We start from the raw sequence: 27,918 nt of genomic DNA, 5'->3' as shown, positions 1-27,918 counted from the left end.
GTGACCGCGCGCCGATATCGACGCGCCTCATTTTCGGAACTTCGCGATCGACGAACAGGAATAATTTGGACGTGTCATCATGTCCTACTATGACATTGACTCCATATTGACTGACGCACAAGTGGGTTAATTCTGACAACGCGCACTTCTCGTGAATTTAGGATGGACTCATGATTACTGACACTTTGGATCTCAGAAACTGCCATGTACATTTGAGCTTGAAGTACCCGGTCTGGGGATTTTGGAGGGCAATGCGGGTGAAGATGTCTGCTCATTACTCTGCAATGGACCAACTCTATAGCTCACTGACATTTCTCAGATCAAAGCCGGAACCCGGATTGACCTTCCATTATGGCTAGGTGAAATGCTCTCGATCGGGTAAGATCTCCATTTTTTTTTGGTCACAAGGCGGCATCCATCGGTTTTCTAACGTTGCCTTTTATGGCTTTTGAAGAGCACGACTAGGAACGTCGCGTCTGGTTACGCTCGACATGCCCGATGCTCTTTCGGAGCGCGTGATGAATGCATTGAAAGCCGATCCCCGTACACTCGATCTGCGCGCATTGGCACCACACTTCTACAATCTAAGCGAACGGATTCTAGAACTGTTCGAAGAAGAAGAAATGGTGGATGTTCTGAGTGACGTACGTCATATCCGCGAAAGCAATTTATCGGTCGGACACGGACTGACAGCCTGGCAGACATTCAAGAAACGGGCAGCAGAAATCGCCGACCACGCGCACAACTCCCGCGGTGCGGTCGGCGATGGCGTGGATTTCCTTCGCGGGTTGGATGAGACTGAGCGACAATGTAAGTTATACTGTTTGTCTAATATTTATGGGCGATAAAATTTCTGACTGGTCCGACTTCAGTATTCCGTGCTGCCCATGACCGGGCTAAGGAAATGCGGATTTGGTCTGGAGAGGCTAAGCGGAAATGATATTCTGTGTGATCAAATTGTGGGCTCTGAGCTGCGCTCGCCCATATAGGTCGTTTAACTTGATGCAATATGATCAATCCGCTTATGGCGTACCTACCTAGGTAGTATAGGAATGGTTTGGTATCTCATAGTTTCTATGCTAGAAGACATGGAGTATGGAGTAGTAACTTAAAACACTTGGAATAAACTAGAGCAATTGTACGAATTGTGTAACATCAGAAATTTTAAATGCCCAATTTATTCGGATCAAGATTTGTGACATGGAATTTATATTGACATATGATGGGTCTGAGCATTCGACGTGTACAAAGTACTATAAATATAAAATATAATGGAAAAAGCAAGATCTGGAGATGTGGAGACTATGAACCATACATAAGGACGAACACCCGCGATTTCCAGATCTACAGTATGGATGTACATGTGGCAATGGAGATCTGAAGATCGGACACACAAGGTAAATTTACCTATCTGTATATGTTGAATTCGATGACTATCTTGGAAGTTTAACTTATAGTCAAAAGTTAAGACTTCACTAATACCTAACTAGGTACTAACCTAATTAGATTAAATCGAAGGGATCTAATTGTTATCTGCCGTTTGTACTATCTGGATTTTAAATGGGACCAGGGACCACATTTACCTATATATCTTGGTGGGATGTATATTCAGATTGATATAAAACCCAGAGTATTTATAGTCATTCTAAAAATCCAATGAAAATATCCTTTAAATGCTAACTACAATGTACATATTATCTGATCATGTACATACAGTACTATATATGTATGCAGGGAAAACTACGCCCCACGGGCCTCATCCGATTGGTTTTTTCTTATACTGAGCAGTTAGCGTTGTTCGAAGTGATCACCCTTCTAATTGGATCTAGCCTTGTCTCCTAAACTTGAAGGGGCTGGAAACGAAAAAAAATAAAATTTGATTGATCTCAGACGTTTCTTCGATACTTTCTATCATTCTTCCATACATTCTTTTCTCCATAACAACGGCACTTGTCGGCGAACTTGGAAAACAACAACATTTGGAGAATAGTGGGTCTTGGTTAGCCTTTAATTTAGCTCGACTGATCACAAATGTTTGCGACATCCCCTCGCTTGGTGTGATTCTGTCTCTCTGTGATTCCCTCCCTTGGATCCTCCAGAACTAGAGTCCTTCCTGTGCCTTGACTCAGGTCTATTGCTTCCTAAACCTTGGTTGTCCCCCCCCACAGTCTAGACGCTTCTGATTGCTTGCTGGCTGCAACACATCTGCAACCCCCTCGCATCGCGCCGCCTGCTTGTCACCCACCAGAATCTGATCGTCCAATACATTGTCTGGCGCCTATCCAATTGGCGTCAATATTGCTGGATCCATCAATTAAATCTTCCGATGTGGCTGGTGGAGTTTGCAGGAAATCGTTGCCTCTGTGGCCATTGATTGACCAGGACGCAGGGCCGCATCCCAAACTGGTAACCGGGGCTTGTATTCGGCACGTCAATTATGCGCATTAGGTGAAGATTATGCCTGCAGCCATGATGAATGAGAAAACTCAAACGAGTTCGGCTGCTGGTCAGCTTGCTCCTTCTTCGCACTCTCGCCCTTCCATATATCAACCTAAAACTGCTCCCCCAAAACGCAGTGTCTCGTCTAAAAATCATTTCTCCAGTAAGTTAACCCTTACTTTGTTTCTAATCACTTCAATTCAGCATTTCGAGTTTCACGCTGACACTGTTCTTCCCAGACCCTTCGGACCGTCCCCAACACCCATCTATTTCTCGTGTTAAGGGTCGACCAAACATGTTCACACCACCCCGAATGAATTCTGAGTTGTCGTGGCTGAGAGATCAGTCACCAGCTCACTCCGGGACCAGAACCCCTTCATGTGGTATGTCTTTGGGAGAAAACAGTCGTCAGACCGGAGATTGACATGAATAGATACCCCAGAACCAAGCACGCCTACACTTGTTAATCCCGCCTCCGTCCTCCTGCAGGATCTTCTGAAGGAACAACGCGCACACCGAGGATCCCGTGGAAATATTTCAGAGGATTTAGAAGATAGCACTCCCCGAACCCCCGACACCACTCGAATGCAGGAGGATACGGCATCAGAAAAAACACGAAAAGTTAATGACGCTCTGTCTGCGGGTCAGAGAAAACCAAAAGAAATGGGAATGCGCGAAATGGATCAGGTAAGGTTATTTCAAAGCGATTTGCGTGCAAAGCCCTGATAACCATTTGCAGTATGTCTCGAAAATGAATAAGCTTAATTTCGATCTGAAGCTTGAGGTCTTCCATCGCACGCAGCAGATGAAGATCCTTGAGCAGAAGTTGGAACGAATGGCAGAGATGGAAGAGCAACTTGCTTACATGGACGAACTGGAAGCGGAAGTGCAGGATCTCCGGACCGCTGAGAGGGACAACCAGATCCTACGTGAATCCAATGAACAACTTCGCTCCGACCTCGATAAGCGAGACCTGGCCGTCACTGAGGCTGTCGATCTGATATGTCAACTGGAAAGGAAAATCGATGTGCTAGAGAATGGTGGTGGTCGAACATCGAAGATGTCCATGTCACGGCCTCCGACTGCAGATGGCTCTTCCGAAGCCTTGACGCCTAAAGCTCGGACTATGGTCGACATCCCCGAGAGGGTTTCTTCAAAGCGAAATTCCAGAAATTCGAGTGTCATGAACGTGGCCCAGCGCCAGACGTCCTCAGAGCTACGGAAGCTCTCCAAAGCACCATCCTTTTTGCGAGCGGACAACAAGAGCACCGCCACTTTACGAAGCCTTTACGAACCTGGAAGTAACGAATCACGCACTGAGCTCACGAAGTCGGAAAGTTTCCACACCATGACCGACATCAATGACCCAGAATCACCTAGACTTAGCGTTCTGAGTGAATGCAGTGAACTGAATCCCTTCGACACCCCGACGCAATGGGACGATTTTGATCGAATCGAAATCCCCCTCCGCAAAGCATCATCAACCACTGGCAGCTTGGACAGCTATGTACCTCCGTGCGAGCGCGAGGAAAGCAAGGAAGATCAAATTGACCGATGGATCCAGTCGCGGGAAGAGATGAACCAGACTACTATCATCACAAGACGCAGAAATCGGGCATCATCTGATGCATCCAAGGCGGCTGTCATTCCTAGTCTTGCAGCAGCAGACTTGTATGCCAACAAGCCTCGTGGGCGTGGACGATTGGATGCATCCCTTTTCGGAGGAATGGCCCTTCCTCCCACTCCTGATACTATGAGCACAGCATACGTTGTCGGCACAAACCGCTCGAATGGTTCCAATGCTTCAAACGGAAGCGTTGCAGCCCGGAAGAGCCACCGGAAAATCGAACAGGATCCGGATCCATTCTTTACGGGCAGACCAATCAATCGCCCACACTCTGCCGAGGAGATCGCCAGCCGTCGAAGCTTCAACAGTGAGGTGACAGACAGTATGCAGACCAACTACAGTGACATCACCCGCCCCGGGGGGCCCATCGCTGAGTCCCCTACCATGTTGCCCTCATTCAACACCGTCTCCTCCAAGGCCAGTGAGCTCCTTGGGCCTGGAAGCCCTAACAACCCGGCCATCGAGGGCTTTGGAGACATTCTGCGAGGAAATGCCAATAAAACATCTACTACACCCACGATCAACCGCGTCCGCAACCCACCGAACAAGGCCATGACCCCAGAGCCAAAGTCCAAGTCTAATTCTAATGGTTGTGATGCTTCACCACCGCTCACGCCTCAAGACTGGGTTGCTGCCGCGAAGCAAGGTCCCCGGTCCCGAAAAGAAACACCGCGTGCAGCCAGCCCTGACCAGACAGAGCTATCCCCACGCAATGGCATGGTCCCAGCCACGTTCGATGATGACACCAGCATTGTCTCAGTGTCCACTGAGGTCGATTCCCCTGGCATACCAACTCTGGACATGACCACACTCGACATTCTGGAACAGCCACTTGAACTACCCCAGGCAGACGCCCAACCCGAAGCCGACCCCGAGCCACGTCGACGCATCAGCTTCCGACCCCCCTTCTTTAGTCGGTCAAGCAACCAGTCCCGCCATCTCCAGGCTTCCCCAATGATTCCCAATGACTTTGATGAGGATGACGAAGATGGTGCCCCTTCCCCTATCATCCCCAAGAGCAGAACAATGGGCGGCGGCTTCGGAAGACCCGCCTCACAACTCTACACAAACCCCAACGAACTGTATTCCAGCCTCCAAATCTGCAGCGAAGAACCAAGCACAGTCCGCAGAGGCCTCCCCCATTCGCTTACAGAATCAACAATGGCCGACTATAATGGCTCCGCAACGATCTCCGGCCGCCCCTCTACATCCCACGGCGCAGAGCATAAGCGTCGAAGCTCCCTAGGCATTTTCGGATGGATGAAGGGTAAAATCACGGACTCTGGAGCTGACAAGTCCGAGCCTCGCCCTCCCTCTCGTTTGGCCTTTGAAGCCGCCAATGGGGTTAGAATGATATCCCGTGCTGAGACGCCAGACTCCTTCGACGCCCCTGTTGTGAGACCTCATTCGGAAATGGCGATTTATGATGACTTTGCCAGACGACCTCGGTATATGGGTCGTCGTGCGCGCAGGGGTTAGCCTTCACCACTTTGGCCTACCTACACTTTCTCGTTTGTACTATATGATACCCACTTTTTTATACCCTCGCATGACACTATTCCAGACTCTTATGTCCTATCTCTTTGCTGGTAAGTTTTAGAGCTTTGCATTTGATTTGGCGTTTTATTTTCGAATCATTACTATTATGTCAGTCCTGCTGGCAGGATTTGCAATTGTATTCTAGTAACTTGCCCTATTGTATTGTATTAGTCTCATTGATCAAAAGTCAAGAATTTCATTAAATCCAAGTTCTAAAGTCTAATACCAGTAACTCCACGCTTCGGCAAATTATTCCATCCCTTTTGGACCTTTCCCAACGCCTGAAACTCATGTTATACATCTAGAAATCCTAATACCAATCATTCCCCTTCTCCCCCAACTTCTTCATCTTCGGATTCAACGACACAACCCGCTGACCCGGCAACGTATCCGAAGTAAAAGCAGCCTCAAAGATACTCGCAATCCCGCGCTTTGCATAATGCTCATGCTGGAACGAATCATACTCCTCACTGCACCCATTGATGGCCGCCCACTGAATCCCATCAGGCGTCTTCCCATCCCCAAGATCAGTCCACCGCGTCACCGTAATCGCCTGCTTGAATCTTCCGTCTGCGCGGTCCTCGCAAAGCTTCACCTCAATCAGATACTCAGTCGGACACTCAGGGCACCGCCGCATAGGCCGGCAGAATCCGCATAGCGTCGTCAGCGCGTTCGGATCAAACACGCCGCCCGTCCACCGGTCTTTTACTTTATGCTCGAGGCCCTGGAGCCCGCCAGTACTGCGCGGCCGCGGGATGTGCTCCAGCGCGCACTTGCAAGCCGGCATGAGCTCGCCGTCGCGCCAGTGCGCGCACGCGCTGAAGTACGGCCAGTAGTCTTCGCGCGAGAAGAGGAGCATGCGCTGCGCTGAGGGCGTTAGCGCGGGCGCGGCGAACGTCTGCGATGTTACGCGCATCAGGAGCCGGCCGGCGTGGATGTGGAATCGGGAGGTGTGCGACCAGTTGTCGCGCTGCCAGCGGCGGGCCAGGGCGTCCGGGGTGAGGCCGTAGGAGGGGCCGAAGCGGTGGGCGCGCATGGTGAGCTGAACGAAGGTGAAGGGGAGCATGCGTCCGTGGGTGATGCGGTGGCGGGGTGGGGGGTTCAGGGCGTTTGTGGAGTTTGGGCATGCAAAGAGCGGGTTGAGGATGTGGGTTGGCCGGAGGCGTTCGGTGCCGCGCTGGGTGCGGGTGTGGTAGCGGGCGCAGGGGATGCAGAGGAGGTGGTTTGGGAGGGAGAGGTCTAGGCCTGCAAGGAAGGTGATCTTGTAGGGAAGGTTCTGTGGGTGGGCCAGCTCCCTGAAGTATCCTGGGCCTAGACGGCGATAGAGGGTGATGCTGGTGATTGCTAGGCTTGCCGCTTCGGCTGGATCCAAATAGCTCGCTATTTGACCCCAGAGCTTTGGCGGGAGGCTGGCTATGTCGCCTTCGCCCGGGGGCCGGTGTATGTTTTGTGAATATCTTAAGGCGTGGTCGTCGTCGTCGGACCCGAGGGTTCCCAGGGAATGGATGATTTCCGTATAGTCTCGGCGTTCGCCGAGTTGCGAGTCCACCTGCGCGTGCAAATCTTTGTACTTGAGTCTGTGGGCGTGTAAGGGAGCTAGCTCTGGCATTGGAGGGGGAGGAAGAGGAGGTGGAGGTCCTTCATCGATACTGGGACGTGCGGCCAGCCGCAGGTCTGTGGTTGATCTGCTGCCCTTCCTGAGGGTTTGACGGGATTTCTTGGGTCGCAATGCATTGGACAAGAAGGACTTGAAGCCCTGCTTCTGGCCGGGGCTTTCTGCAGACATGGTGCAGAGAGATGGTGGTGTGCAGAAAAATAAGGTGAGGTCCAGAACAAGTCAGGGTCCAATTCCGGAAGTCGCGGTGATTACGGTCCGCCCGGCCCGGTGGGGCCTGCAGCGTACATACAGTGAATTGCAAAAGTGGTAGCACCCCAATCTATACCGCCTTTTAACTCAGGTATACCGCCCGAAGTGGTCAAATTACGACTGGTGGAGAATAAGATCGCCGGCAGAATCTTGATCGGGGGTGTTAACACTTTTGCGGTGTGACCGTATGTAGGTATTGCATCTAATGTTCTAGTACTGAGTACTCCATACCTACACATGTACTTTATATGTCATTCTTTCAAGATAATATTGAAACACATGCTACAATACAGGAGTAATTAAGCGCAATGCATCATAGCAGCATTTGCAAATCAGAAAACTTAAGAGAAACGCTTCTCGACGGCCTTCCAGTTGATGACGTCCCAGATGGCAGAGAAGTACTCGACCTTGCGGTTCTGGTATTGGAGGCTGATGTTGGTTAGTGGGGAATTCAGGGTGAAATCGAGGAATTGAGGTCTTACTAGTAGGCGTGCTCCCAAGCATCAATACCGAGCAAAGGCTCAAACTGGCCAACGACGGGGTCTTGGTTCTAGTGGGGGTTAGCAATGGTTCAGACAGTATACCGCATCCAACTTACAGCATATGTGCGGATGCTAATCTGCCCGGTCTGCTTGTCCTTGACGAGCCAAGCCCATCCACTGCCCTGGATGCTGGCGAGAGCAGCGTTCATCTTGGACTGGAACTCGCCGAGACCACCGTAGGTGGTGTCAATGGCCTTGGACAGAGCGCCGGAGGGGGCTCGCCACCGCCAGCACTCTTGGGGGCCAGGTTCTCCCAGAAGAGGGAGTGGTTAAGGTGACCACCGCCGTTGAAGTTGATGGCGGGCTTGAGAGCAATCTGGGCAGCGATGTTACCCTGGTGCTGGGCCTCCTGGAGTTGCTCAATGGAGTTGTTGTAGTTGGTGACATAGGTGTTGTGGTGGTTCTTGTGGTGAATCTCCATGATCTTGCCGGAGATGGAGGGCTCCAGAGCGCCGTAGTCGTCTTCTTTGTCAGCTCATGTCGGATGCTCCAAAAGCTGCCTAGTCATCCACTTACAGGACAGGTCAGGAAGAGTGGCCTTGCCACGGGCAAAGGTCAAGCCCGCAGCACCGGCCTTGGAGGTAGCCGAAGCTCCCGAGCGAAGGGCAACACGGGCAGAGTTACTAAGAAGAGCAGCCATTGTGAATATGTGTGAATTTGGATGTACGTGTTGTAAGATCAATGGTGAGAGAAAGAATTGATCTAAAGAAAAAGTGAACAGCCGAGCTATGAAGTAACCGACCTAAACGTCATCTTGTTTTCGTGCTTCGGAGAAATGCTACTCCGATCCGGATCTCCACGTGAATTTCATGAGCTCTATCACTCTTTTATAATGAAACCACGCTCGCTGAAACTGAGGGGACAGTCATTTCTTCCGCAATCTGCCGATGATACCCTGAAAAATGGAGTCGTCATCACATGCCGGCCAGAAGCGTAAAGCTGCCGACGCGAGCTCCGACGAAGATACACGGCCAATCTCCGGTTTTCGGGGTTTCGCCAGAGCTGCCTCTGGGTCCGAGTCGCCGCCGACTATGAGTGGCGGTCTTGGTAGCGCATCTCACAACAATCGAAACAACATGGCCAACTCAGGAGGGTCATCACGCGGAGGAGGGAGAGGAGGAGGAAGGGGAGGCGGAGCAAATAGTTTTGCTGCGCGCATGATGGCAAAGATGGGTTACAAAGAGGGCCAGGGTCTTGGAACCACGGGCCAGGGTATCATGAACCCGATTGAAGTCCAGGCGCGACCACAAGGTGCCGGTTTGGGCGCCGTCAGCGAGAAGTCCAAAAAGACCCGCGAGGAAGAGCGCCGAGTCGCTGCACAGAAGGGTGAGGTTCTCGAAGACAGCTCTGAGGATGAACGACGACGACGACGCAAGAAGAAGGAGGATCGCAAGACACAGAGCCGGAGTGGCACCGGGACACCCATCCAGCGCGCGAAGCCAAAATTCCGCACCGCACGCGAAATGGAGGATGATATGAAGGGACTCGAAGTGCCCAATGTTCTCAAATCTCTGGTGGATGCTACTGGACGGGAGCAGCGCGTGCTCACCTCCACTGCTGGTCTGATGTCGACGCAACAGTTTGTCACGCAAGAGGAAGGTGAAGCGCACAAGATTGCTCAAAGAGCTCGGAACGACCTTGAAGCCTTTGCAGACGAATGGAAGGGTCTGACTGAGAGAAAGAAATTCATTGAACTCGAAGAGGCTCAGGTGGTGGAGGAATTGGACGCATACCAGGCCCGGGTCAACCATCTGACGGGTCTGATCGCTGCGGTGGAAGAGTTGGACATCTTTGAGAACGAGGAAAGCATTTCGGCCAAGTTTGATGAAATGACCACTAAGCTTGAAGCTCTGGAGAGCCAATATCGAGATGCCGTCGATGAACACCGACTCCCCGAGACGGCAGTCGCAGCCTTGCATCCACTGTTCCGCCAGGCAATGGAAGAGTGGGAGCCTCTTGAAGATCCTACGTTCCTTGTATCCCATCTTACCCGCCTTCAGCCACTCTTGTCTCGTCGTCAGAACAACGAGCTCGATGAGCCCCGCAAGCGGTCATCCACATCACCTTACGAAACGATGATCTACACCCTTTGGCTACCGCGGGTGCGCTCCGCGCTTTTGAATGATTGGGATGTCTACGATCCCTCCAAGGCCACCGCGCTGGTCGCGGCCTGGAAGGCGATTGTGCCGCCATTTGTCTATGCGAATGTTCTGGATCAACTGGTCGTTCCTAAGGTGGGCTTGGCTCTCAAGCAGTGGAAGCCTCGCAGCAGTCGACGACATGCCGGTTCTGAACAGGATGGAAAGTTCCCGTGGTGGCTGTTCACGTGGCTTCCATACCTTGATGAACGACACACCAACCCGAGACAGCCGACTGGTCTCATGTCCGACGCGAAGCGGAAATTCCGGTCGGTCCTCGATACATGGAGCCTGCGCAAGGGGCTGATTGATCGCATTGAGATCTGGCGGGATGCGCTGGGGTCTGAGTTTGACGTCTGTCTACGCAACCATTTACTCCCGCGCCTTGCGCGTCACCTCCGGGAGGACTTTACTGTGAACCCGCAGGACCAAGATCTTACGGCTCTCGAGGATGTTTTGCGCTGGAAGGCCTTCTTCAAACCAAACATAATGGGTCTCTTGCTGATCTCCGACTTCTTCCCGAAGTGGCATGAGATTTTGTACATCTGGCTCACCAACGATCCCAACTACGAGGAAGTCGGTGCTTGGTTCTCGTGGTGGCGCACTCAGATACCCGCGGAGGTCAACGAGCTCACTCTCGTTGATGAAGAGTGGAACAAGGGCTTACAGACTATGGATCTTGCTTCGCAGCTCGGCGATCGTGCTGCCGCCGAACTCCCACGCCCTGCCACAGCTCAGACCACGCTTCCTACACGGGAAGAGAAGGTGGCTGCTGCTACAGCAGCAGCAGCTCCCATCGAAACTAAGATCAAGGCGCCGGTCGTGGAAGAGGTTGCCTTCAAGGACATCCTCGAAGCTTGGTGCATGGACCAAGGACTCATCATGCTGCCACTGCGCGAGGCTCACCCGCAGAACGGTCAGCCGCTTTTCCGCATCACGGCCAGTGCTACGGGCAAGGGCGGTGTTGTGGCATTCGTCCAGGGCGACGTGGTCTGGGTGCAAAATAAGAAAGCCAAGGAAATCTGGGAGCCAATGGGGCTAGAGGAAAAGCTGGTGGAGCGGGCAGAGGGGAAGTAGAGCATTCGCTTGAATACATACCACAATACATGTACGAATATACCCCTTTTCAACGTTTTGGAATGGACCAACGTCGTGGATAGTTTTTCATGACATCTTCTGTATGCAGTTCAAACTCGGGATCTGAGTCCCACTTATAGAGGAACAGTCCCAATATTGGTGCTTTGTTGGTCTAGATGACGCTGCCGGTATCCTTGGCACTGCCATAATTGTAGAGATCCATTTGCTGCTTTGGGGTTGTCCCTCACTTTTGTTGTAATTGTCTGGTGAAACTTGACTCAACCACTGTGTACATATGTACAAGCTTGTACACTCCAAATCCTGTTTTCCCTTCATAGCTGTACCCAGGCTGAATTCACAACATTGTGTTTTGACTGTACGTAAATTCGTAGACTCGGCCGACGTCCGAAAGGCGCAAGCCCGAGCGGAGTTAAAATCTTGGAAAGATATCTAGGTAAAACCTCTCTTATGGAATGGTCGGAGATGCTTAAGACCGGGAGTTGCTCGGACAACACAGTAATATGCCGAGATCCATACGTCGGAGTACGGAGTATAGCGATCTGAGATCCGAGCCCTAAGAAGTGTGTCTGACCAATCACAAGTCATCTAAATAACGGGAATGCCGATCTTATGTCCACCAATCACAGACGAGATAAATGTCATCACAGCATTACATCACCAATCGCATTCTTTGGATTTGAAGTGACGGTGGACTTTGCCTGATTTTTTTCTTTGGATGGGCGTGTTGCTGAGAGTAATCCACTGTTGGGAGAGGCTTAAAGGGGTGAGATGCTGCCGATCGATGTTTTTTTTCTACTTTTTGTATTTCGCTTCATAGTCTCTTGATATTCATCAAACTCAATATTAAGATACCCTCTGCGGATCATTCCATTGTACTCGAAATTGCCGTCAGTTACACCGTTGTTGCCATCAGGAGTATTCCGTGGTAGCAGTTCTACGAACCAAAACAAAACCAGTTCACTCGGTTTCTAAACAAAACATCATGGCATTCCTCTTCATCAAACAGAAGCTCTTCCCTACAAGAGAAGCAGACAAGCTCTCGGGTAAGCATAGCTTGAACACGAAAAGACCGCCTTATACTAACGTGCAATAGGCAAACGTCTCCTTGCCCGCATTGACGAGAATACCATCCATGGCGACGCCGATCAAGATTTAGAGTCCCAAAGCAACCGCTCCTATGACACTTTCGGACGATGCAACAGCCATGACGACTCAACCACAACAGTGGGCAGCAGCGGAAGCACCCGCTCGCGCATCAACCCTCGCATCGTCTCTGACGCGATTCTCGGTCTCTCAGACGGTTTGACCGTGCCATTCGCCTTGTCTGCGGGTCTCTCTGCGCTCGGAAACACAAAAGTCGTTGTGCTGGGCGGTCTCGCCGAGCTGGCAGCCGGGGCTATCTCCATGGGCCTGGGTGGTTATGTGGGTGCCAAGAGTGAAGCGTAAGTCAATCTCAATCTCGTTACAAGAGATTAGCTCAGCTAGGGAGCTGTCCGTTGACACAAATACTAACGGAACCAGTGAATCGTACCAAACCACCGTCCGTGAAACCGAACAATTAATCAAAACGGACCCACAAGAGACCCGAGCCATGGTGCGGGAGACTTTTGCTCCATATGGGCTCTCCGACTCTGCCGTCTCGGACATCACTCACGACCTGCATGCCTCGCAGGACCGACTCCTCGAGTTCCTGCTTACCTTCCACCACCGCGAGACTGCGCCAGACTGCAACCAGGCCTGGACCTCGGCGATCACCCTTGCTCTGGGGTACTTCATTGGTGGCTTTATCCCGCTGATCCCGTACTTTATTCTGTCGCAGGTTATGGCTGCATTGTACTGGAGCATTGGTGTGATGGCGATCACTCTGCTTGTGTTTGGGTATGTGAAGACCTGTGTTGTTCGCGGCTGGTCTGGTCGGGGCAACATATTGGCTGGTATCTGGGGTGGTGTGCAGATGTGTTGTGTTGGGGGTGTCGCTGCCGGTGCTGCTATTGGGTTGGTGCAGTTGATTGATACAGGGAGTGTTTAGTGTCTGGTGATGAGTTGTGTTTGAGCGATGCATTTCAGTGCTGGAGTTTGTTTGGCTTTTTTTCATGTTTGAGCAGGCGTTCGGGGATCAAAACTACATTTACGTCTAACGACCATAATTCAATTCTACGACCTATTTGGTGTGGATTTTCATTGAATCATACAAAAGAACAAACACCGCAATGGATGTAACCAAACCCACATAAGAATTCGCTGAATCACCCATTCAAAGCAATTCCAACCAACCTCTGCGCATTCTCGGACAACTTAATCTTCAGAGCCTCCTCCCTTCCCCTCTCCGACATCTTCCCCCAAGTCTTCCGCAAAATATCCACCATCTTCGCCTCATCCCCAAGATCCGTCTCAAACTTATCAAACTGATCATCCAGAAAAACAAGACAAGCCACATCCTCCAGCGTCTGCGTATCCGGATCCCCCTGCTTCAGATCTGCCTTGCGCACCAGCGCACCCACCCTCGCCGCCTCCTCTGTCGAAAACCCACTCTCCACACAAATCTCTTCGACCAGCGCCGCCTGCCGCCTCTGCAGCCCCGCGCGCCACGAGTGATACCCGATCTTTGTGGCGGGGTAGCTGTCGCGCGGGACTTCCCAGCGGCGAAGGTGTTGGGCGCGGATTGCGAGTCGCAGGAGCTCTGTGGCGTGGGGTTGCAGGGTTGTGAGGTAGCTCGTCATTTTGTGGGCGTAGTGCAGTTCGTAGGGAATTGGGCCTGATGCGGTCTGAGTTTGGCGGGGGTCATCGGCGTGCGCGGCATCGATGCGCTGCAGCGCTGTTTCATATTTGTTCATTTTAGAGTGGGATAATGGGAGGAAGTCGATTGTAGCGAAAAGTATGCGACTTGTTTCAACGGAATTGTTGTTCTGGTCGAGTCTGTTGATATGCGGCTTGAGATAAGCGTTACCGCTAGTCCCAGTGTGGCTTAGTATGTATGATAACGGGGCGGCTCTGATTGGACGGTGGAATACAAACAGAGACCACATCTACATAGTTATGGAGGTCAATCTATTTTTCCACACCAACAATAACTGGAACAACTATTCTATATCTTATTTTTTTCCTGCCTATGAGTTCCTCCAGATTTCCTACACCTGTGTATACAGCCAATGAGTCATCGTTTTAATATCGTCGAGCCCACCGAATTGATGAATGACTCACTGAATGTACACATTGAAATTGGTCACTTTTGCTCCAGAACCTATACTCAGTAATTGCAATCGAAATGGCGCCAGGCCCATCCGTGCCTCTTGAAATCAAGTATGCCCATGCATCTGAGCTGCATGCACTTGTGGGCGTTGAAATTCGCTCTTTTTCCTCATCCAAGTATATGCACAGCACATATAAGGGGTGTGATCCATTGGCAGTTCATACCTTCAAGACAGTCTCTTCTCTCGAGTATTTTACTAAATCGGAGTGCCATATTCTAGCGGGAGCCGACTCTGAAGCCGGCGATATCATCGCATACAGCCGCTGGAATATACCAGCTATCTACAAGTTCGAAAGAGCAGTAGACGTAGGCCTGAGCGACGAGGCACAAGTGGAGTTGCAGAATGTGTGGGCTTATTCCCCACGGATGAACAAGGGCACCTACATGTTCTACGAGGAAATGATCAAGCGTAGTAGGGACATACATCTCAAGAAAACTGATATTGGTTCGTCAACACTCTACATGGAAGTTTTACGATACAAACTGCTAAATCCCCTGCTAGTCCTTGAACTACTATGCGTCTTACCAGAGTATCAAAGAATGGGAATAGGCAGCTCGTTTCTCAGATGGGGTATGGAGAAAGCAGACGCCAGTAACGCCCGAATCTATCTGGAAGCTACAATGGAGGGAGTGCCAGCGTATTTGAAGTACGGATGGAAGATCGTCGAGGAAATTAAATTGGATTACACAGAGCGTGGCGGAGAAGGAAGTCAGAAGTTCGCATTGATGATTAGAGAGCCGCGGACAGCGTAAGCCTCTTTTCTCTGTCTTCGATCATGTAGCTTTGGATTCTCTCATTACTGATGTGATCTAGAGTAAGAGCGCCAGCAGTTACTTGAATCTACAAGAACCAGAAATGGACGGGCCTCTGTCTTGTATCTTGTGAATAACAATACCCTCGTTGGACACTACAAAAAAATACATATATATGTAGTCGTATTGCTACAGTTGTGTATGTGAATATTTGTGAAGATTGGTATATGTAGAGTTTGTCTAGGTACCTTAGTCCCTTACTACAGATATAAAACTATGTGCATATATGTAGTTACAGTTTTTGTAAGTGAAATTGTGCATGGAAAAGATAATTGCAGTAAATGAAGGGGCATTATTATGCTGAAAGTCCCATTTCAAGCAAAATCAAAGTAGGCAAGTTTCGATGATAACCCTTCAATAACGAAGCGGTTAACGCCTCCTCTTTGAGATCGAGAGTCACCAAATAGCGGAATCAGAACAGTCCGCCGTAAGTCGCCGGAAAAGAGCGCCTAATATATCTGCTTCACCTGCTTCCCTTTATAAGGTAATCCTTGACACTACTTCTCTTGGTTGATCCTTCGGGCGTATAAATATCCACTCTCTTTTAACGCTAATCCCTCGCTCTACCGAGCACTCCCCAGACCAGTAAGCGCGAGCCTCATCCTTAGGCACAAAGCGACAATACTTTACAGCCCACCGTAGTCGTTTAGTCGCGTGTTTATCGGTCAATCATGGCCGCCACAAGTGACGCTATTTCTTTATGTCTTTAGCATTTAGAAGACGGCGAATTGTCTCGTATTTAACCTACGAAAAACATTAGAAACAGCTAGAATTTTGTAGAAAAGAGGCTTCACTTTATGCGACACTTCGGCAAGCATCTCTTCGCGAGTAATCTTCGGATTCTTAGTGATAGCGCGCTTTAATTTCTCTTGATCGGCTTCATCTAGCTTTTTAGGACGTCCGGAACGTGCCTTCGTTACGCCGCCGGTTCTCTCGCTCTCCTTTTTAATAGTGTATCGAATCCCAGAGAGAGACACGAAAGGATATCGCTTATGAATTCGCTTATACCCCCATCCAGCAGCATCATGAAGCTCACAGATGCGCTCACGAAGAGCAGGTGTAAGCTTTGGTGTAGGGGTCATCGATAGACATCAAATAAATAGTAATTTGACCAAGATTTAGGGAGGAAACGCGTAAAAACACAAGATAATACTAGGTCTACGAGCGCGCGGGCGAGGGCGGTGGAAAGGGGCCCCACTTGAGGGGGTGTCGACACTTTGGAGGTGTCACTGTACATTCCACGGTTCCACTGAAGATCTCCCTGCGCATTTGATTTCTTAGCTGGCAGAATCCGGTGTGGAGTTCCCCGATATGATTCCAGCCATTTGATTGGACTAGGGAGAAATTCACAAACATCTGGTACGATTTCAAAATCCACTTTTTATTCTCCGTAGGCAACAGTAAGCTTGTACATGTATATACCCCCATATCCCTTATTGGATAGGTTGCCTTCAGAAGTAGCAACACCCTCAATAAGGTGTCTTGTGAATTTCTAGAGAGAATTTACAATTGATTAGTCATGTTTAAAGTCCTATAAACTGCCAGAATAAGGGTCAATAAAATACAGAGTCTTTCGCACATTCTTATGAGCCAGATTAAGATAGCATCCGACATTATAGTAAGGGGCGTTTGCGGTATTACTTACCGGTTTAGGATTGGTGTATTAATAGGTGATCTTAGCCATAAAAAGGAATAGTCCCGTAACCTCATACATTCACTAGAAGCAAAAATTGTTCATCTCTAAATCTCTACCTCACTTACACAAATTACGTTCTTAAGCTTCCCTATATTATATCTCCTAGTCCGAACACCAGACCCGTAAATGCATAGTAAACATGGCCGAACTATCTGAGATACGAAAAAAAATACTCGAAAACGACATTGCAAAACGAATTGTCATCAAAGTGAAAACCGAAAGTTTGGATCCTCAAGACTATCGTGCTTCAGCAAACAGAGCTGCCAGCGAGGTTTTTCCGGACTGGCAAGACGATTCCCGCATTCTCTTTCTTGCCATAGATGTGTGGAGTGAACGTACCTTCCTCGTCATCGACATCAATCATCATGATTATGATTTCGGCACAGCGCACAAAGCTAAGACCGTCCTCCCAGTCTTCGTACTTCGGCAGCATGGGAAAAGGCGGGACTGGGTGTTAATCAGGTGGCCCCAAGAAGATGAGCCTCTTAGTGCACAGTTAGCGGACCTCCACAATGTCAACGGCTTTGATGCAACGCCTTTCCTAGAAAACCACAACTCACGCATTGTACACGCCAACCCGCGTGAGTTTCCTGTTTGAAACGCCATGGCTCATCTCGCGTTTCAGAAGCGAGCGATTTCGTGGAATTAGCTGCAGGCCAAGCACTTGCGGTGGTTGGTCATAGGCGTTGCTTGAAATGTTACCGTATATACAAGTCTATGAGATGGAAATGCACTCAAAATCTCAGACGCAGATTACAGTTCCAGCGCTCCAAACCATACTTTTTACCCATTCGATCGCATAGTCCCTTACTACTTTATTTTGTGCTCCAATGAGCCATATGCTCCCAATTGCGGTTTATGGCGAAGTCTTTAGCTAATCAGTAAGCTCTATTATACCGTAACTAACTATAGCTAGTTTACTAGGATTAAAGATCATATTATCAATACTAGCCTTTTTCTGATAGGACGATGGGAGCTATCTAAAAGTGGAGGGGTGTACGTGATAGAACTAGCTTATTGCATTTTATTGATATAGCTTACTAAGGCCGCTTGTCCCTTAGACTCAGAGAGCGAATTAGGGCGCTTAGAAGAGTATTAGGTGATGTTCAGGGAGTCAGATCTACGCAGTGAGAAAAAAGCGGCAAGGTCTGAGCACTAAAACGGAAAGGGAAGGCTAAGAATGGCAGAGGAAATCAAGTACGTAGGTACGAACTCTGTATATACAAATCCTCACGTATATATAGATTCACACATTTACACAATATGTAGAAGGACTAAATTCATACGTAAGTGACCAGGTAAACCTAAGAACCTTGGAATGTAAATCTATTTATATCAGAACTTGTATATGGAAAACAAGAATACAGAGAAGATATATAAAAATACGTATATGAAGATGTGAAGGTGGGAAGATATTAAGTATACTAAATAGAAGTATAGAAACATAGGGGTATACAATTTCTAACCAACAAAATCATTCCAAATTGATACAACGATGAGTAACCTCTACATATCTATATGATTTGCTATTTCACATAAAACATTCAAACACCTAGATACCTGCTGGATAAGCCTGCGAGGAACTGTTCAAGTCGAGAGCACTGTCGTAATTACAACAAGCAGCAGCAACAGAAAATATCATCACAATCACGAGGAAGTGCTGCTCTTTTTCGGGTACACAAACATCTCTTGCGAGACATCCGAAGTCGGGGTCTCCACCTGGTACGTCTTCTCTTTCTCGAAGATCCGTCCTACCTGCTCCAGAGACAGTCCTTTAGTCTCCGGGAACAGGAAGTAGATCGTGACGAAGAAAATCACAAGACAGCCCAGGTAGACGGTGAAGTATCTCCACTGGATGGCCGCGAACGCCACAGGGTTTATGTACTGGTTGAAGAAACACGCCATGGAGTCGGTGGTCAGGGTCACGGCCAGGCCCTTGGCGCGCAGCTGGAAGGGCAGGATCTCCGCCGGATACGCGATGAACAAGGGCATATATGCCATGTCGTACGCGGCACAGAACAGGAATAACATGGGCACGACGGCAATGCCGGCCTCCAGGACCCCGAGCTCCGCAAAGAGACCCGACATGGTTGTCGCCGCGGAAAGATAGATCAGCATCAGAATGGTCGCGATGAGCCAAAGTTTTCGTCGTCCGTACCGGTCTGCGGCCATGGCTCCGCCGACGGCAAACATCAGGTTCCACACCTGCAAGCTTATGTTGATGGCAGCCTGGTGAGCTGCGTTGTAAATACCCACCGATTCCAGAATGGGGGCTAGATAATAAGAGACGACTCCTAAAGATTGTTAGAGACAAAATCATGATCAAAGTCTATAAGGATGGGGGGAGGGACCCACCATTTCCAGACCACTCTTGCATGAACCCCAGAATCACACAGATTGCCAGACGATGCATGTTGCTCCGACTTTCCAGGAATGCACTCCACCGCCGAGCGCTCGAATCCGACTCCGCATTGATGCTCTTACAGATATGGTAGAACTCATCCTGGACCAATTCGTCGTTCTCATCCCCGTTGGCGTGGTATTTGGCGAGCAAAGCCATTCCCTCCTCTTTTCTCCCGCGAGAGACCAGCCATCTCGGACTCTCGGGCACCACACACAGCCCGATCAACTGGAGAACCGGATAGAACACCTGCATCAGACAAGGAAGCTTCCATGACCAATTGCCCACGACCGCAAGTCCCGCAAATCCAATCGTGGCCGAGGTGATGGACCCAATAAACCACAGGGCGTTGTAGAGACCCGTGAATGCTTGGCGCTGGCGTGGGTGCGCAGACTCCGTAATGAGCACAGGCGCGGCTGTTTGCGAAACTCCAACTCCCACCCCAGCCAGAACGCGAGCGCTGAAGAAAACCCAGTGGTTCTGTGTCGAGACCTGAACAATGGACGCAATGATGACTAGCGATGATCCGATGAGAATGCAAATCTTACGCCCTAGATTATCGGCGATATAAGATGCGGGGATAAACGCTAGAAAGGAACCAAGTGAGACAGCTGCGATGATCAGACCTCTGACATTGGTGTTGAGGCCGGATAGAAATCTGTCGACTGTGGGGGGTTAGTATTGAGTATGCACTTTATATAGAGGGATTCCTACATTCAGGTAGCACCAAAAGTCCATTGATCATGCTAGCACAATATCCGGCAGTAGCCGACGCAGCCAGCATAAAACTGATGCCTAGATTGAGTTTCCGCAGCCCTGGATCTTTCATCCAGTTGCTGTTGGTGTTGTTCTGTAAGACCTTGGCGGCCATGTTTGTCGACGATACTGCAATTCACGAGACAAATCTCGTAGATTATTATTCCGAAGCTCCATGGAAGTCAAGCTCTTTTTATTTAAGCACTAAAGATTAATAATAATAATAAAACCTCCGACTGGTAAAACGCCCAGCATTCCTCACTTTTATCCAGGACCCATGCTGTCCGGGCAAGGTTACAGCTGTAGCTAAGGGTTGGGAATGAAGGGATTGAATTCAAATGATTAGATCACCGGACAATTTTTCAGAAATGGCTATGATCGCAAAGCTTCAAGGCGAACACGTTGGCCAACATGCCTGCTAACAGATCGCGATTGGAAGCCCAACCTCTAGGGCCTTGGGGGATCCCGGAGCTATGAACATTCCGGAGCATTTGAGCTCCCTCCCTCACCTTGGGCCGCGGGGATCTTTTCCACAGTTGCCCAAGGCTAGCTTGAATATTCTTAGATGTAGCTCGGATGGCCCTTGATCATCGTCAGGGACGTTGTTTCTGCACCTCATCGGGAGGGACGTTGTCTCTGGGGAAACGCTGTACAGCATCTCTTTGAAGGAAACAGGTTTAGATTTGGTTGAGTCAGCTTGGAAACGTCACCTGCTATCTCATAACTGAGTTAGGAATATCTTGAATCAGAGGAGGATAAATGGATGGAATGATAGTACTAAACCTCGAGACTTCGCTCCAATCGGAATCTAAACAGTCCCTCCCGTGGCTTGTTTTATCCCTAAAGAGGTCATAGCTGGGATTATACTTTGCTGGGACGTAAATATGACGATTCAGACACGTTAATTTTCATATGTAATGTGAGCGACTTTCTGGCTCATAAGTGTTGACGTTGCCCAGATGATACTTGATTTGTGAAGGGATTTGCGAAAGGTTTTGCGAACAATTTGCTGACATTGATAAATGATAATTGTTTATAAAACCATAGGCATCAAAGCGCTTGTTGTAGTGCATGTCAAGGTGGGAGGTCATCAAGTTAGGGCTTTTGAGATGATTAAACTTATTCTAGATTCACCTGACCTGGCAATAAAGTATAACCTCGGACACGACTGAAATATTTTAATAAGCTGAAATATACTAAACCACAAAGATATACTAGGATATATTGACGGTATGTTTTAATCCATTATTGGCGTTGGTACACCCCAGCGGGCTCACACCTGAAAAGCACTTATGGTCTCATGTACATAGATATTTATAGCGCAGTCGGTTCTTATGCCTTCGGAAGGTCTCAGACATGGGCGTAGCCCATGCCTCGCCGGACATTAATCAATACAACAACGAGTCTCAAATATGGATATCAAGATGTAGGCAAATTCGGACACAAATCGTTGGGCTCAACCAATATGAGATTGTAACGATATCCACTAGACTTCAAATTGCTGCCTTTCACTCGCCAGTCAATAAGCCAAGAAGACCTCGCAGGCACTGCCACCATGCCAAGGCGCTGATAGTGCTCTGGGCACTTGGCGTGGGAGTCTTGGCTTGGTACTGTTTCCCCTAAACCTTAGATCGAAGATTTTTTTTATCTGATTCTCATCTGATAACCTTGTACATTACCAAAATGACTCCAGAAGACCCCCTCAACCTCAAACAATACAAAGCAACCATCGCCGAACAAAAGAAACAATGGATCCCATACTCCTTCAACAACGACGAAAAGCTGAACGGGTTCTACAAACAGCAGAATGAAATGATCGAAGGCTTCCTCTCCAGCGGCGACGAAGAGCGCCTAAAAGCCGAAGACGAAGCCCAAAACGGCGGCAAAGTCAAGCTCGCCGTGCGTGCCAGCTTCGTGGTCAACTTCTTACTCTTCGTGATCCAGCTATACGCAGCCGTGACCACCGGCTCCTTGGCTCTGTTCGCCACCGCCGCAGACGCTTTCATGGACCTCGTTTCATCCATCGTCATGCTCGTCACGTCTCGCATGTCCTCGCGTCCAAAGCCATACAAGTACCCCGTGGGACGGCGCCGTGTCGAGACCATGGGCGTCATCATGTTCTGCGCCTTGATGACCATCGTGGCAGTGGAGCTGATCATCGAGTCAGCCAAGGCACTGGCTGCGGGCAAGACGGAATCTGCTCAGCTGGCTCTCGTACCACTGATCTGCGTGGGAATTGCTATTTTCTCCAAGTTCGTCATGTTTTTGTATTGCTTTGGGCTGCGCCGGTATCCAGCTGCGCATGTTTTCTACATCGACCACCGCAATGATCTTGCGGTCAATGGGTTTGGATTGATCATGTCCATCGTTGGGGATCGGTTCGTCTGGTACCTGGACCCCATTGGCGCGTGCTGCATTGCACTGCTCATTCTGTTTTCATGGGCATCTACCGCGTTCGAGAACATGTGGTTGATTGTGGGCAAATGTGCTCCTCGGGAGTTTGTGAATAAGTGCATATATGTGACTTTGACTCATGATCAGAGAATTCAAAAAGTGGACACGGTAGGTTAATTTGACTTTTTATTGTTGGATATCGACTGACAGACACAGTGTCGCGCCTATCACTCTGGACAGCAGCTATATGTTGAGGTTGATATCGTCATGGATCCTGAAACTAAACTCCGAGAGTCTCATGATGTAAGCCAAGCATTGCAGCGCAAGCTGGAAGGTCTTGCAGATGTTGAGCGAGCCTTTGTGCATGTCGATTATGACTATGAGCACGATATCAATGAGGAACATAGGCCATTGTATGATGTTGGTGGATCGGGTCATTCCATTAGAGCTTTGCTGAAACGTCTGTTTGCTAAGACAACTACTGTATAAGGTGTGGCCTTGCAGATTACGGGAACTTTCAAAAATCATGTCACATTTGAGGTATCATGCAATTTAGTTCAATATCGAGAAACACAAGCCCTTTCAGGAAACCCTCTTCTTGGTAGCAGCAAACATTCCATACGGCTTGACACTGAAGGCTCCGTTGAAATTCTTCCCTTCCATATTGAAGGTGTACCCCTTATCCGCCAACTCAAAATCTACGTCCTTGATGATGCGAATGAGCACATGCAATGACCACTCCCATGCATAGTGCTTGCCATAGCACTCACGCTTGCCATTTCCGAACCCCTTCTTCACGCCCACGGGCAGTCGGTCAAAAGCCTCACCAAGCATGCGCTCAGGCTTGAAGGCATTCGGGTCCTCAAACACAGCAGGGTCTCGATTGACGGCGGAGAGAATTGGGATCATGACTTGGGTCTTTGGAATTTCGTATTTCCCTCCGCCGAGTAAGACGGGGTCATCGGTGGGCAAAGGCTCAATGTTGAAGCCTGGAGCTGTGGCACAGAGACGGAAGGATTCGCGAAGGATCGCCTCGCAGTAGGACAGTTGAGAAAGATGGGAGTGTTCGAATTCACCCGAAGCGCCGACAATCGAACCAATTTCCTCGCGGGCACGGGTGAGCTCGCCTGGGTTTTTGGCGAGATAGTACAGAGCGAAAGAGACTAGATTCGGGGCTGTGGCACTGCCAATGAGAATGTTGATAATCTCGTCGATGACCCGACTTTCTGGTAGGGATTCGCCAGTCTCCGGGTCCTTTTCATACATCAAGGCATGAAGCAGATCTTTCTTGCCGGTGGGGCTACTGCGCCGGCTGGCAATGACCTGCGCACAATATTCGCGACAAATCTTGATGTCTTTGTCGAATGTACTCTGGTAACGCAGCCAGGTGAGAAGCTTAGGCCGATTGGGCCGACGTACAGCTTCAAAGGTAGTATCCGACATGGCTTTGATGACGGTGGGTTCTTCGCCGAGGACGCAGTCGACGTGATTACTGAAGAAACATTGCATATTGGCGGCGTGGTTGAGTCTATCCAAGTCATTTGAGACATCCACGCGCTTCTGCGTGCCATCCGTCAAAGTCCACTTCTGGATCAAGTCGTTTGTGGTGGTTTCTATATCTCTATGCATTTCCTTGACAGCGCCGGGCAAAACAAAGGGAGCCATTATGCGATGCGCGATACCCCAACTTTTCTCATTGTCGTAGGCAGTGAACAGACTGTCGTTGGCAAGATGGCGAATCTCGACAATAGGTCCCGTAACACATTTTCGGAATCGTTTCTCGTCGCAAATTTCCTCGAGTAGAGCGGCGCTTGTAATAAGCACGATTTGCTTGCCGAGAATGCTGATTTTGAAAATACCGGCATCCCCATGCTCAGCTGCTAATTTGTTGAGAGAGGCCCAGACATTGCCAGGGATCATATCAAAGAGATTCCCAAGAATGGGAAGCCCTTTGGGCTGGGGAATTGGCGAGGGCATGTCGAAGTCTTGAAAAATAAATTTTGTTCTCTTTCAGAAAGGAAAGAAATGCACCATCTATTTATACAAGTGCACAGTTTCGTCACAAGCTGAACTCCAAGAATGCACTGCACGGGCCGGTAGATCATCACGAACCGCTTCAGATGACCACATTTTCTGTAAAAGCCTGCCCTCTGAGTGGTCGATGACATTTGGCAAGATGCAATGTATTTACTAGTCCCCTGAAAGATCCACTCAGAGAATGCATGATGTCTTTTTTGGCAAAATGTGACCCGAGGGAGGCTGAGCTGAACACCCCAGCATTAAACCAAAAGTAGAACAATATGTTCAAGCGCCCATAATAAATATCAGAGTCATCATTGTAAGTGCAAGCCCCGGAGAAAATCATTGCAAATCATTCGAAATTATGCTGGCGTGCCTCTCGGCAATACCTACCCTGCATGTGCATCTGTCAAGGCTGTCAATTTAACTCTCAAGTCCTGATGCAATACCAAGTCTGAGACTCGAATTATATTCTAAGAAGAATCAACGAGGCTCACTTGTAAATAACCTCCATTCTAATTATTATTTGGCATATAGAAAGATGTTTAGCGAAATGTCCCTACAACAGTCGTCGCTTCAGAAATCTGCGATTCAGGTCGAGAATCGGTCTTGGCCTCGACATCGACAGGCTCAGAAGCCTGGACCTCAAGACCTTGCTTTGAGCTGAAAGTCTGATTCAGTGTGTAAGCCTTGGTCAGGAGACTAAAAACCAGACCCAACACTGCCACACCACACATCACAGCCCAAACGACCGACAGCGCCTTAGCGTAAAGATCCTCAATCAATCGCCTCTCGTCCGAGCCGACAGGCAGTGACTTGATATACTGTACCAAGCTCGACGCATCTTGTGCAAAGTCTTGCGCCGTTTTGCCAAGTTCGACGTGATCTTGGAATTCAGACTTGATCCGGTTTTGAAAAACCACGCCCCCGATAGCAACACCAACAGCCTGTCCCAGAACCCGGAAGAATGCAGTCATGGTAACCGAAATCGATAGGTATTTCGTGTTGGCGGCGGCCTGCACGGCTAGCATCACCGATGGATATAGAATGCCCAGCCCGATGCCCGGAACTAGGTTGAGAAAGACCCATTTCGCGATGCTCGTGTGCGCATCTAGAAGGTAAAGTATTCCTAACCCCAGGGCGGATATCGGCCACCCAGACCACAGGGCCCAGCGATAACTGCCGGTTTTGGCAGATATGATGCCCACAGTCACGGATATCGGAGCGACTGTGAGGGACTCGGGGAAGACCGAAACGCCTGCGATGACGGGGCTGTATCCCAAGGCGCCTTCGTAGTAAAGGGGCAAGTAGTAGACGACAGACCACATGATGACACCGTGAAGGAAACATCCAATGTAGTTTGCCGAAACAGTCCGGTTGTTGAAGATGACAATAGGCACGAGAGGCTGCGAAGCCACCATGCTCTCGTATATCGCGAAGCCAGCTAGGCCCGCGACGCCGAGGATCAGTGGTACCAACGTATGCCATGAGCTCCATTCATACATGATACCGCCCCAGGTCAGCGGGATAAGGAAAGAAGTCAACGAAGCGACAAATAGAGCACATCCAACATAGTCGACTTTGGCGAGACTCTCCCGTAACGGGACCGATTCCCTCTTCAGCCTCAGGAAAATAGGTACCAGCACCAACCCCAGACCACAGAAAGGGAGGTTGATCCAGAAGATCCACCGCCATGAAGCCGATGACTGAGTGAAGCCGCCTCCAATGAGAGGCCCCGTGACTGTCCCCAATGCCCAAGTCCCAGAGCGGATACTGAACCACTTGCCTCGCTCTTTGAGGGGAATGAGATCGGCAATGAGCACCTCGGTCAAGGCAATGATGCCGCCTCCGCCGACGCCTTGGATCGACCGACCGACCAGCATCTGAGGGAACGCGTGTGAAAGGCCAGCGGTGATCGACCCGGCCGTGAAGGCGACGACAGCCGTCCAAAGAGCAAATTTTCGCCCGAAGATATCGGAAGATAAAGAAAACAGAGGCTGGCACACGCAAGATGCGACCAGGAATGAAGTTCCCGCCCAGAAGGCCTCTGTAGCGGTTCCACCGAGATCATTGGAGATAGTCTAAACAAACATCAGCGTAGAAGTCGTCTCGTCTTGCAACATATACTCACTGGGAGAGAAACTGATATGGATGTGGCATCCAAAGCAGCAACAAAGTTCAACAACCCCACCACTGCAAAGATACACTTGAGCTGCCAGTTTGGACGGAAAACGTCCCCAGAATTATCGTGTACGTCGATCGTCATGATGACTTTCAAGGCCTTTCACACAGGATCTGCGCACCCGGTTGCTCTATGGAGATGAAGGCCTGGATACACTTATATATTACCCAAGCTGTACAGTCGCCTATCTATTCCTTCGGCATGACCTACTTTGTGATTCATCGTCATCTTACTCATGAAAGGGCATCACCGCAAAACATGGGCGTAGGAGGCTGTCTTACTAAAACCAAAGCAATACTGATTTGAGGAGCTCGGCTGGCGCATCTCTAGTATCATCAGTGGAATTGATCGTCTATCTAGATCGGGGTGTGTGCCAGCCTTGCCGAAAGAGGCAAAGGTAAAAAGAACAAGTAGACCCGCTATCAATCCATGTCAGCTCGCCTTTGCTTCTCATCTATAATTAGCTTTCATTCGGCTGAAACCCTCGAGCCCTAATAGGAACAACCATGGAACCAGAACGCATCTAGAATAAATGAACAAGCTTTCTCACGCTGCAAGATTTCCACTTCGAACAGTGCGAAACGGCCATCTCCGTTAAACTGCCACATCACAAAGCGCCAGCTCCGCTCCTTACCTCGCAGCCCGATTCAGGCTAAAGGACTCGGCAGACACAGAGGCAGTTTGCACTCCGTGTAACGCCCATGAAAGAATCCAACACATTAGCGGCTATAGTAGCCCAGATGCACTAGCCAATCGGGAGCAGCCGCGAAACAGCACCAACTTGCAGCCCAGTGGTCCGAGAGGCTTAAAAGCGGACGCGGCGACCTTTCATTGGCGGGTCGTCGGGATCTCCTCTGTTCGTTAGAATAATGCAGCTCAGGCGCGAAATAGGCCGTTTGGCTGTGGCTTGCGCAGAATGATTTGGATGTGGAATCGGCATCGCCGGTGGTGTCAGCCATGAAGCTTTCTTTTCATGTTGGTTGTTTGGTTCGCTTTTATTTCATGCTTGAACGCGCGCGCTTTGATGTGTGAAACAGCCTGGTGTTGGTGTTGGGGAGGGGTCAGAGACAAACCTGGTATGGCAATAACAAGCGATGTTGTATCTCGGGGTTTGCTGAAATTTAGCCACGCCAAGTGTTTGTACTACATACACGGTT

The 27,918-nt window shown here is 49.6% G+C and overlaps 14 protein-coding genes across 14 annotated transcripts; 7 read left to right on the top strand and 7 right to left on the bottom strand.

Annotated features, from left to right (window-relative positions):
* Positions 1–79: 79 nt before the first annotated feature.
* Positions 80–940, top strand: psf3 (DNA replication protein PSF3; the record flags this gene model as incomplete). The annotated part of the gene is made up of 6 exons (XM_057239414.1): positions 80–121; positions 197–265; positions 320–378; positions 455–644; positions 702–810; positions 873–940. 6 exons carry the CDS (start codon positions 80–82, stop codon positions 938–940), a joined length of 537 nt encoding a protein of 178 aa, XP_057098709.1.
* Positions 941–2,457: 1,517 nt separating this feature from the next.
* Positions 2,458–5,545, top strand: N7529_003886 (uncharacterized protein; the record flags this gene model as incomplete). Its single annotated transcript, XM_057239413.1, has 4 exons — positions 2,458–2,602; positions 2,679–2,822; positions 2,873–3,126; positions 3,179–5,545. The coding sequence occupies 4 exons, from the start codon at positions 2,458–2,460 to the stop codon at positions 5,543–5,545; spliced, it is 2,910 nt and encodes a 969-aa protein (XP_057098708.1).
* A 370-nt stretch (positions 5,546–5,915) lies between these two features.
* On the bottom strand, positions 5,916–7,391 carry N7529_003885 (uncharacterized protein; the record flags this gene model as incomplete). Its single annotated transcript, XM_057239412.1, has 1 exon — positions 5,916–7,391. The coding sequence occupies one exon, from the start codon at positions 7,389–7,391 to the stop codon at positions 5,916–5,918; it is 1,476 nt and encodes a 491-aa protein (XP_057098707.1).
* Positions 7,392–7,813: 422 nt separating this feature from the next.
* On the bottom strand, positions 7,814–8,654 carry sod2 (superoxide dismutase sodB; the record flags this gene model as incomplete). Its single annotated transcript, XM_057239411.1, has 5 exons — positions 7,814–7,901; positions 7,955–8,022; positions 8,071–8,231; positions 8,294–8,476; positions 8,531–8,654. The coding sequence occupies 5 exons, from the start codon at positions 8,652–8,654 to the stop codon at positions 7,814–7,816; spliced, it is 624 nt and encodes a 207-aa protein (XP_057098706.1).
* Positions 8,655–8,916: 262 nt separating this feature from the next.
* Positions 8,917–11,229, top strand: N7529_003883 (putative G-patch domain protein (TFIP11); the record flags this gene model as incomplete). The annotated part of the gene is made up of 1 exon (XM_057239410.1): positions 8,917–11,229. The coding sequence occupies one exon, from the start codon at positions 8,917–8,919 to the stop codon at positions 11,227–11,229; it is 2,313 nt and encodes a 770-aa protein (XP_057098705.1).
* Positions 11,230–12,232: 1,003 nt separating this feature from the next.
* On the top strand, positions 12,233–13,279 carry N7529_003882 (VIT1/CCC1 transporter family protein; the record flags this gene model as incomplete). Its single annotated transcript, XM_057239409.1, has 3 exons — positions 12,233–12,293; positions 12,344–12,692; positions 12,772–13,279. The coding sequence occupies 3 exons, from the start codon at positions 12,233–12,235 to the stop codon at positions 13,277–13,279; spliced, it is 918 nt and encodes a 305-aa protein (XP_057098704.1).
* A 217-nt stretch (positions 13,280–13,496) lies between these two features.
* Positions 13,497–14,084, bottom strand: N7529_003881 (DUF4202 domain-containing protein; the record flags this gene model as incomplete). The annotated part of the gene is made up of 1 exon (XM_057239408.1): positions 13,497–14,084. One exon carries the CDS (start codon positions 14,082–14,084, stop codon positions 13,497–13,499), a length of 588 nt encoding a protein of 195 aa, XP_057098703.1.
* A 431-nt stretch (positions 14,085–14,515) lies between these two features.
* Positions 14,516–15,253, top strand: N7529_003880 (GNAT family N-acetyltransferase; the record flags this gene model as incomplete). The annotated part of the gene is made up of 2 exons (XM_057239407.1): positions 14,516–14,945; positions 15,003–15,253. 2 exons carry the CDS (start codon positions 14,516–14,518, stop codon positions 15,251–15,253), a joined length of 681 nt encoding a protein of 226 aa, XP_057098702.1.
* A 750-nt stretch (positions 15,254–16,003) lies between these two features.
* On the bottom strand, positions 16,004–16,395 carry N7529_003879 (helix-turn-helix domain-containing protein; the record flags this gene model as incomplete). The annotated part of the gene is made up of 2 exons (XM_057239406.1): positions 16,004–16,057; positions 16,108–16,395. 2 exons carry the CDS (start codon positions 16,393–16,395, stop codon positions 16,004–16,006), a joined length of 342 nt encoding a protein of 113 aa, XP_057098701.1.
* A 753-nt stretch (positions 16,396–17,148) lies between these two features.
* On the top strand, positions 17,149–17,607 carry N7529_003878 (uncharacterized protein; the record flags this gene model as incomplete). The annotated part of the gene is made up of 1 exon (XM_057239405.1): positions 17,149–17,607. The coding sequence occupies one exon, from the start codon at positions 17,149–17,151 to the stop codon at positions 17,605–17,607; it is 459 nt and encodes a 152-aa protein (XP_057098700.1).
* A 1,049-nt stretch (positions 17,608–18,656) lies between these two features.
* Positions 18,657–20,281, bottom strand: N7529_003877 (General substrate transporter; the record flags this gene model as incomplete). Its single annotated transcript, XM_057239404.1, has 3 exons — positions 18,657–19,303; positions 19,365–20,075; positions 20,125–20,281. 3 exons carry the CDS (start codon positions 20,279–20,281, stop codon positions 18,657–18,659), a joined length of 1,515 nt encoding a protein of 504 aa, XP_057098699.1.
* A 1,568-nt stretch (positions 20,282–21,849) lies between these two features.
* On the top strand, positions 21,850–23,049 carry N7529_003876 (cation diffusion facilitator family transporter; the record flags this gene model as incomplete). The annotated part of the gene is made up of 2 exons (XM_057239403.1): positions 21,850–22,728; positions 22,771–23,049. The coding sequence occupies 2 exons, from the start codon at positions 21,850–21,852 to the stop codon at positions 23,047–23,049; spliced, it is 1,158 nt and encodes a 385-aa protein (XP_057098698.1).
* Positions 23,050–23,142: 93 nt separating this feature from the next.
* N7529_003875 (putative cytochrome P450) lies at positions 23,143–24,537 on the bottom strand (the record flags this gene model as incomplete). The annotated part of the gene is made up of 1 exon (XM_057239402.1): positions 23,143–24,537. The coding sequence occupies one exon, from the start codon at positions 24,535–24,537 to the stop codon at positions 23,143–23,145; it is 1,395 nt and encodes a 464-aa protein (XP_057098697.1).
* A 587-nt stretch (positions 24,538–25,124) lies between these two features.
* On the bottom strand, positions 25,125–26,845 carry N7529_003874 (uncharacterized protein; the record flags this gene model as incomplete). The annotated part of the gene is made up of 2 exons (XM_057239401.1): positions 25,125–26,660; positions 26,711–26,845. 2 exons carry the CDS (start codon positions 26,843–26,845, stop codon positions 25,125–25,127), a joined length of 1,671 nt encoding a protein of 556 aa, XP_057098696.1.
* Between the last annotated feature and the right edge of the window lie 1,073 nt (positions 26,846–27,918).

The sequence above is a fragment of the Penicillium soppii genome (genome assembly GCF_028829465.1).
Source record: "Penicillium soppii strain IBT 18220 chromosome Unknown utg000004l, whole genome shotgun sequence".
NCBI lineage: Eukaryota > Fungi > Ascomycota > Eurotiomycetes > Eurotiales > Aspergillaceae > Penicillium > Penicillium soppii.
This window is presented reverse-complemented; position numbering and strand designations above follow the sequence as displayed.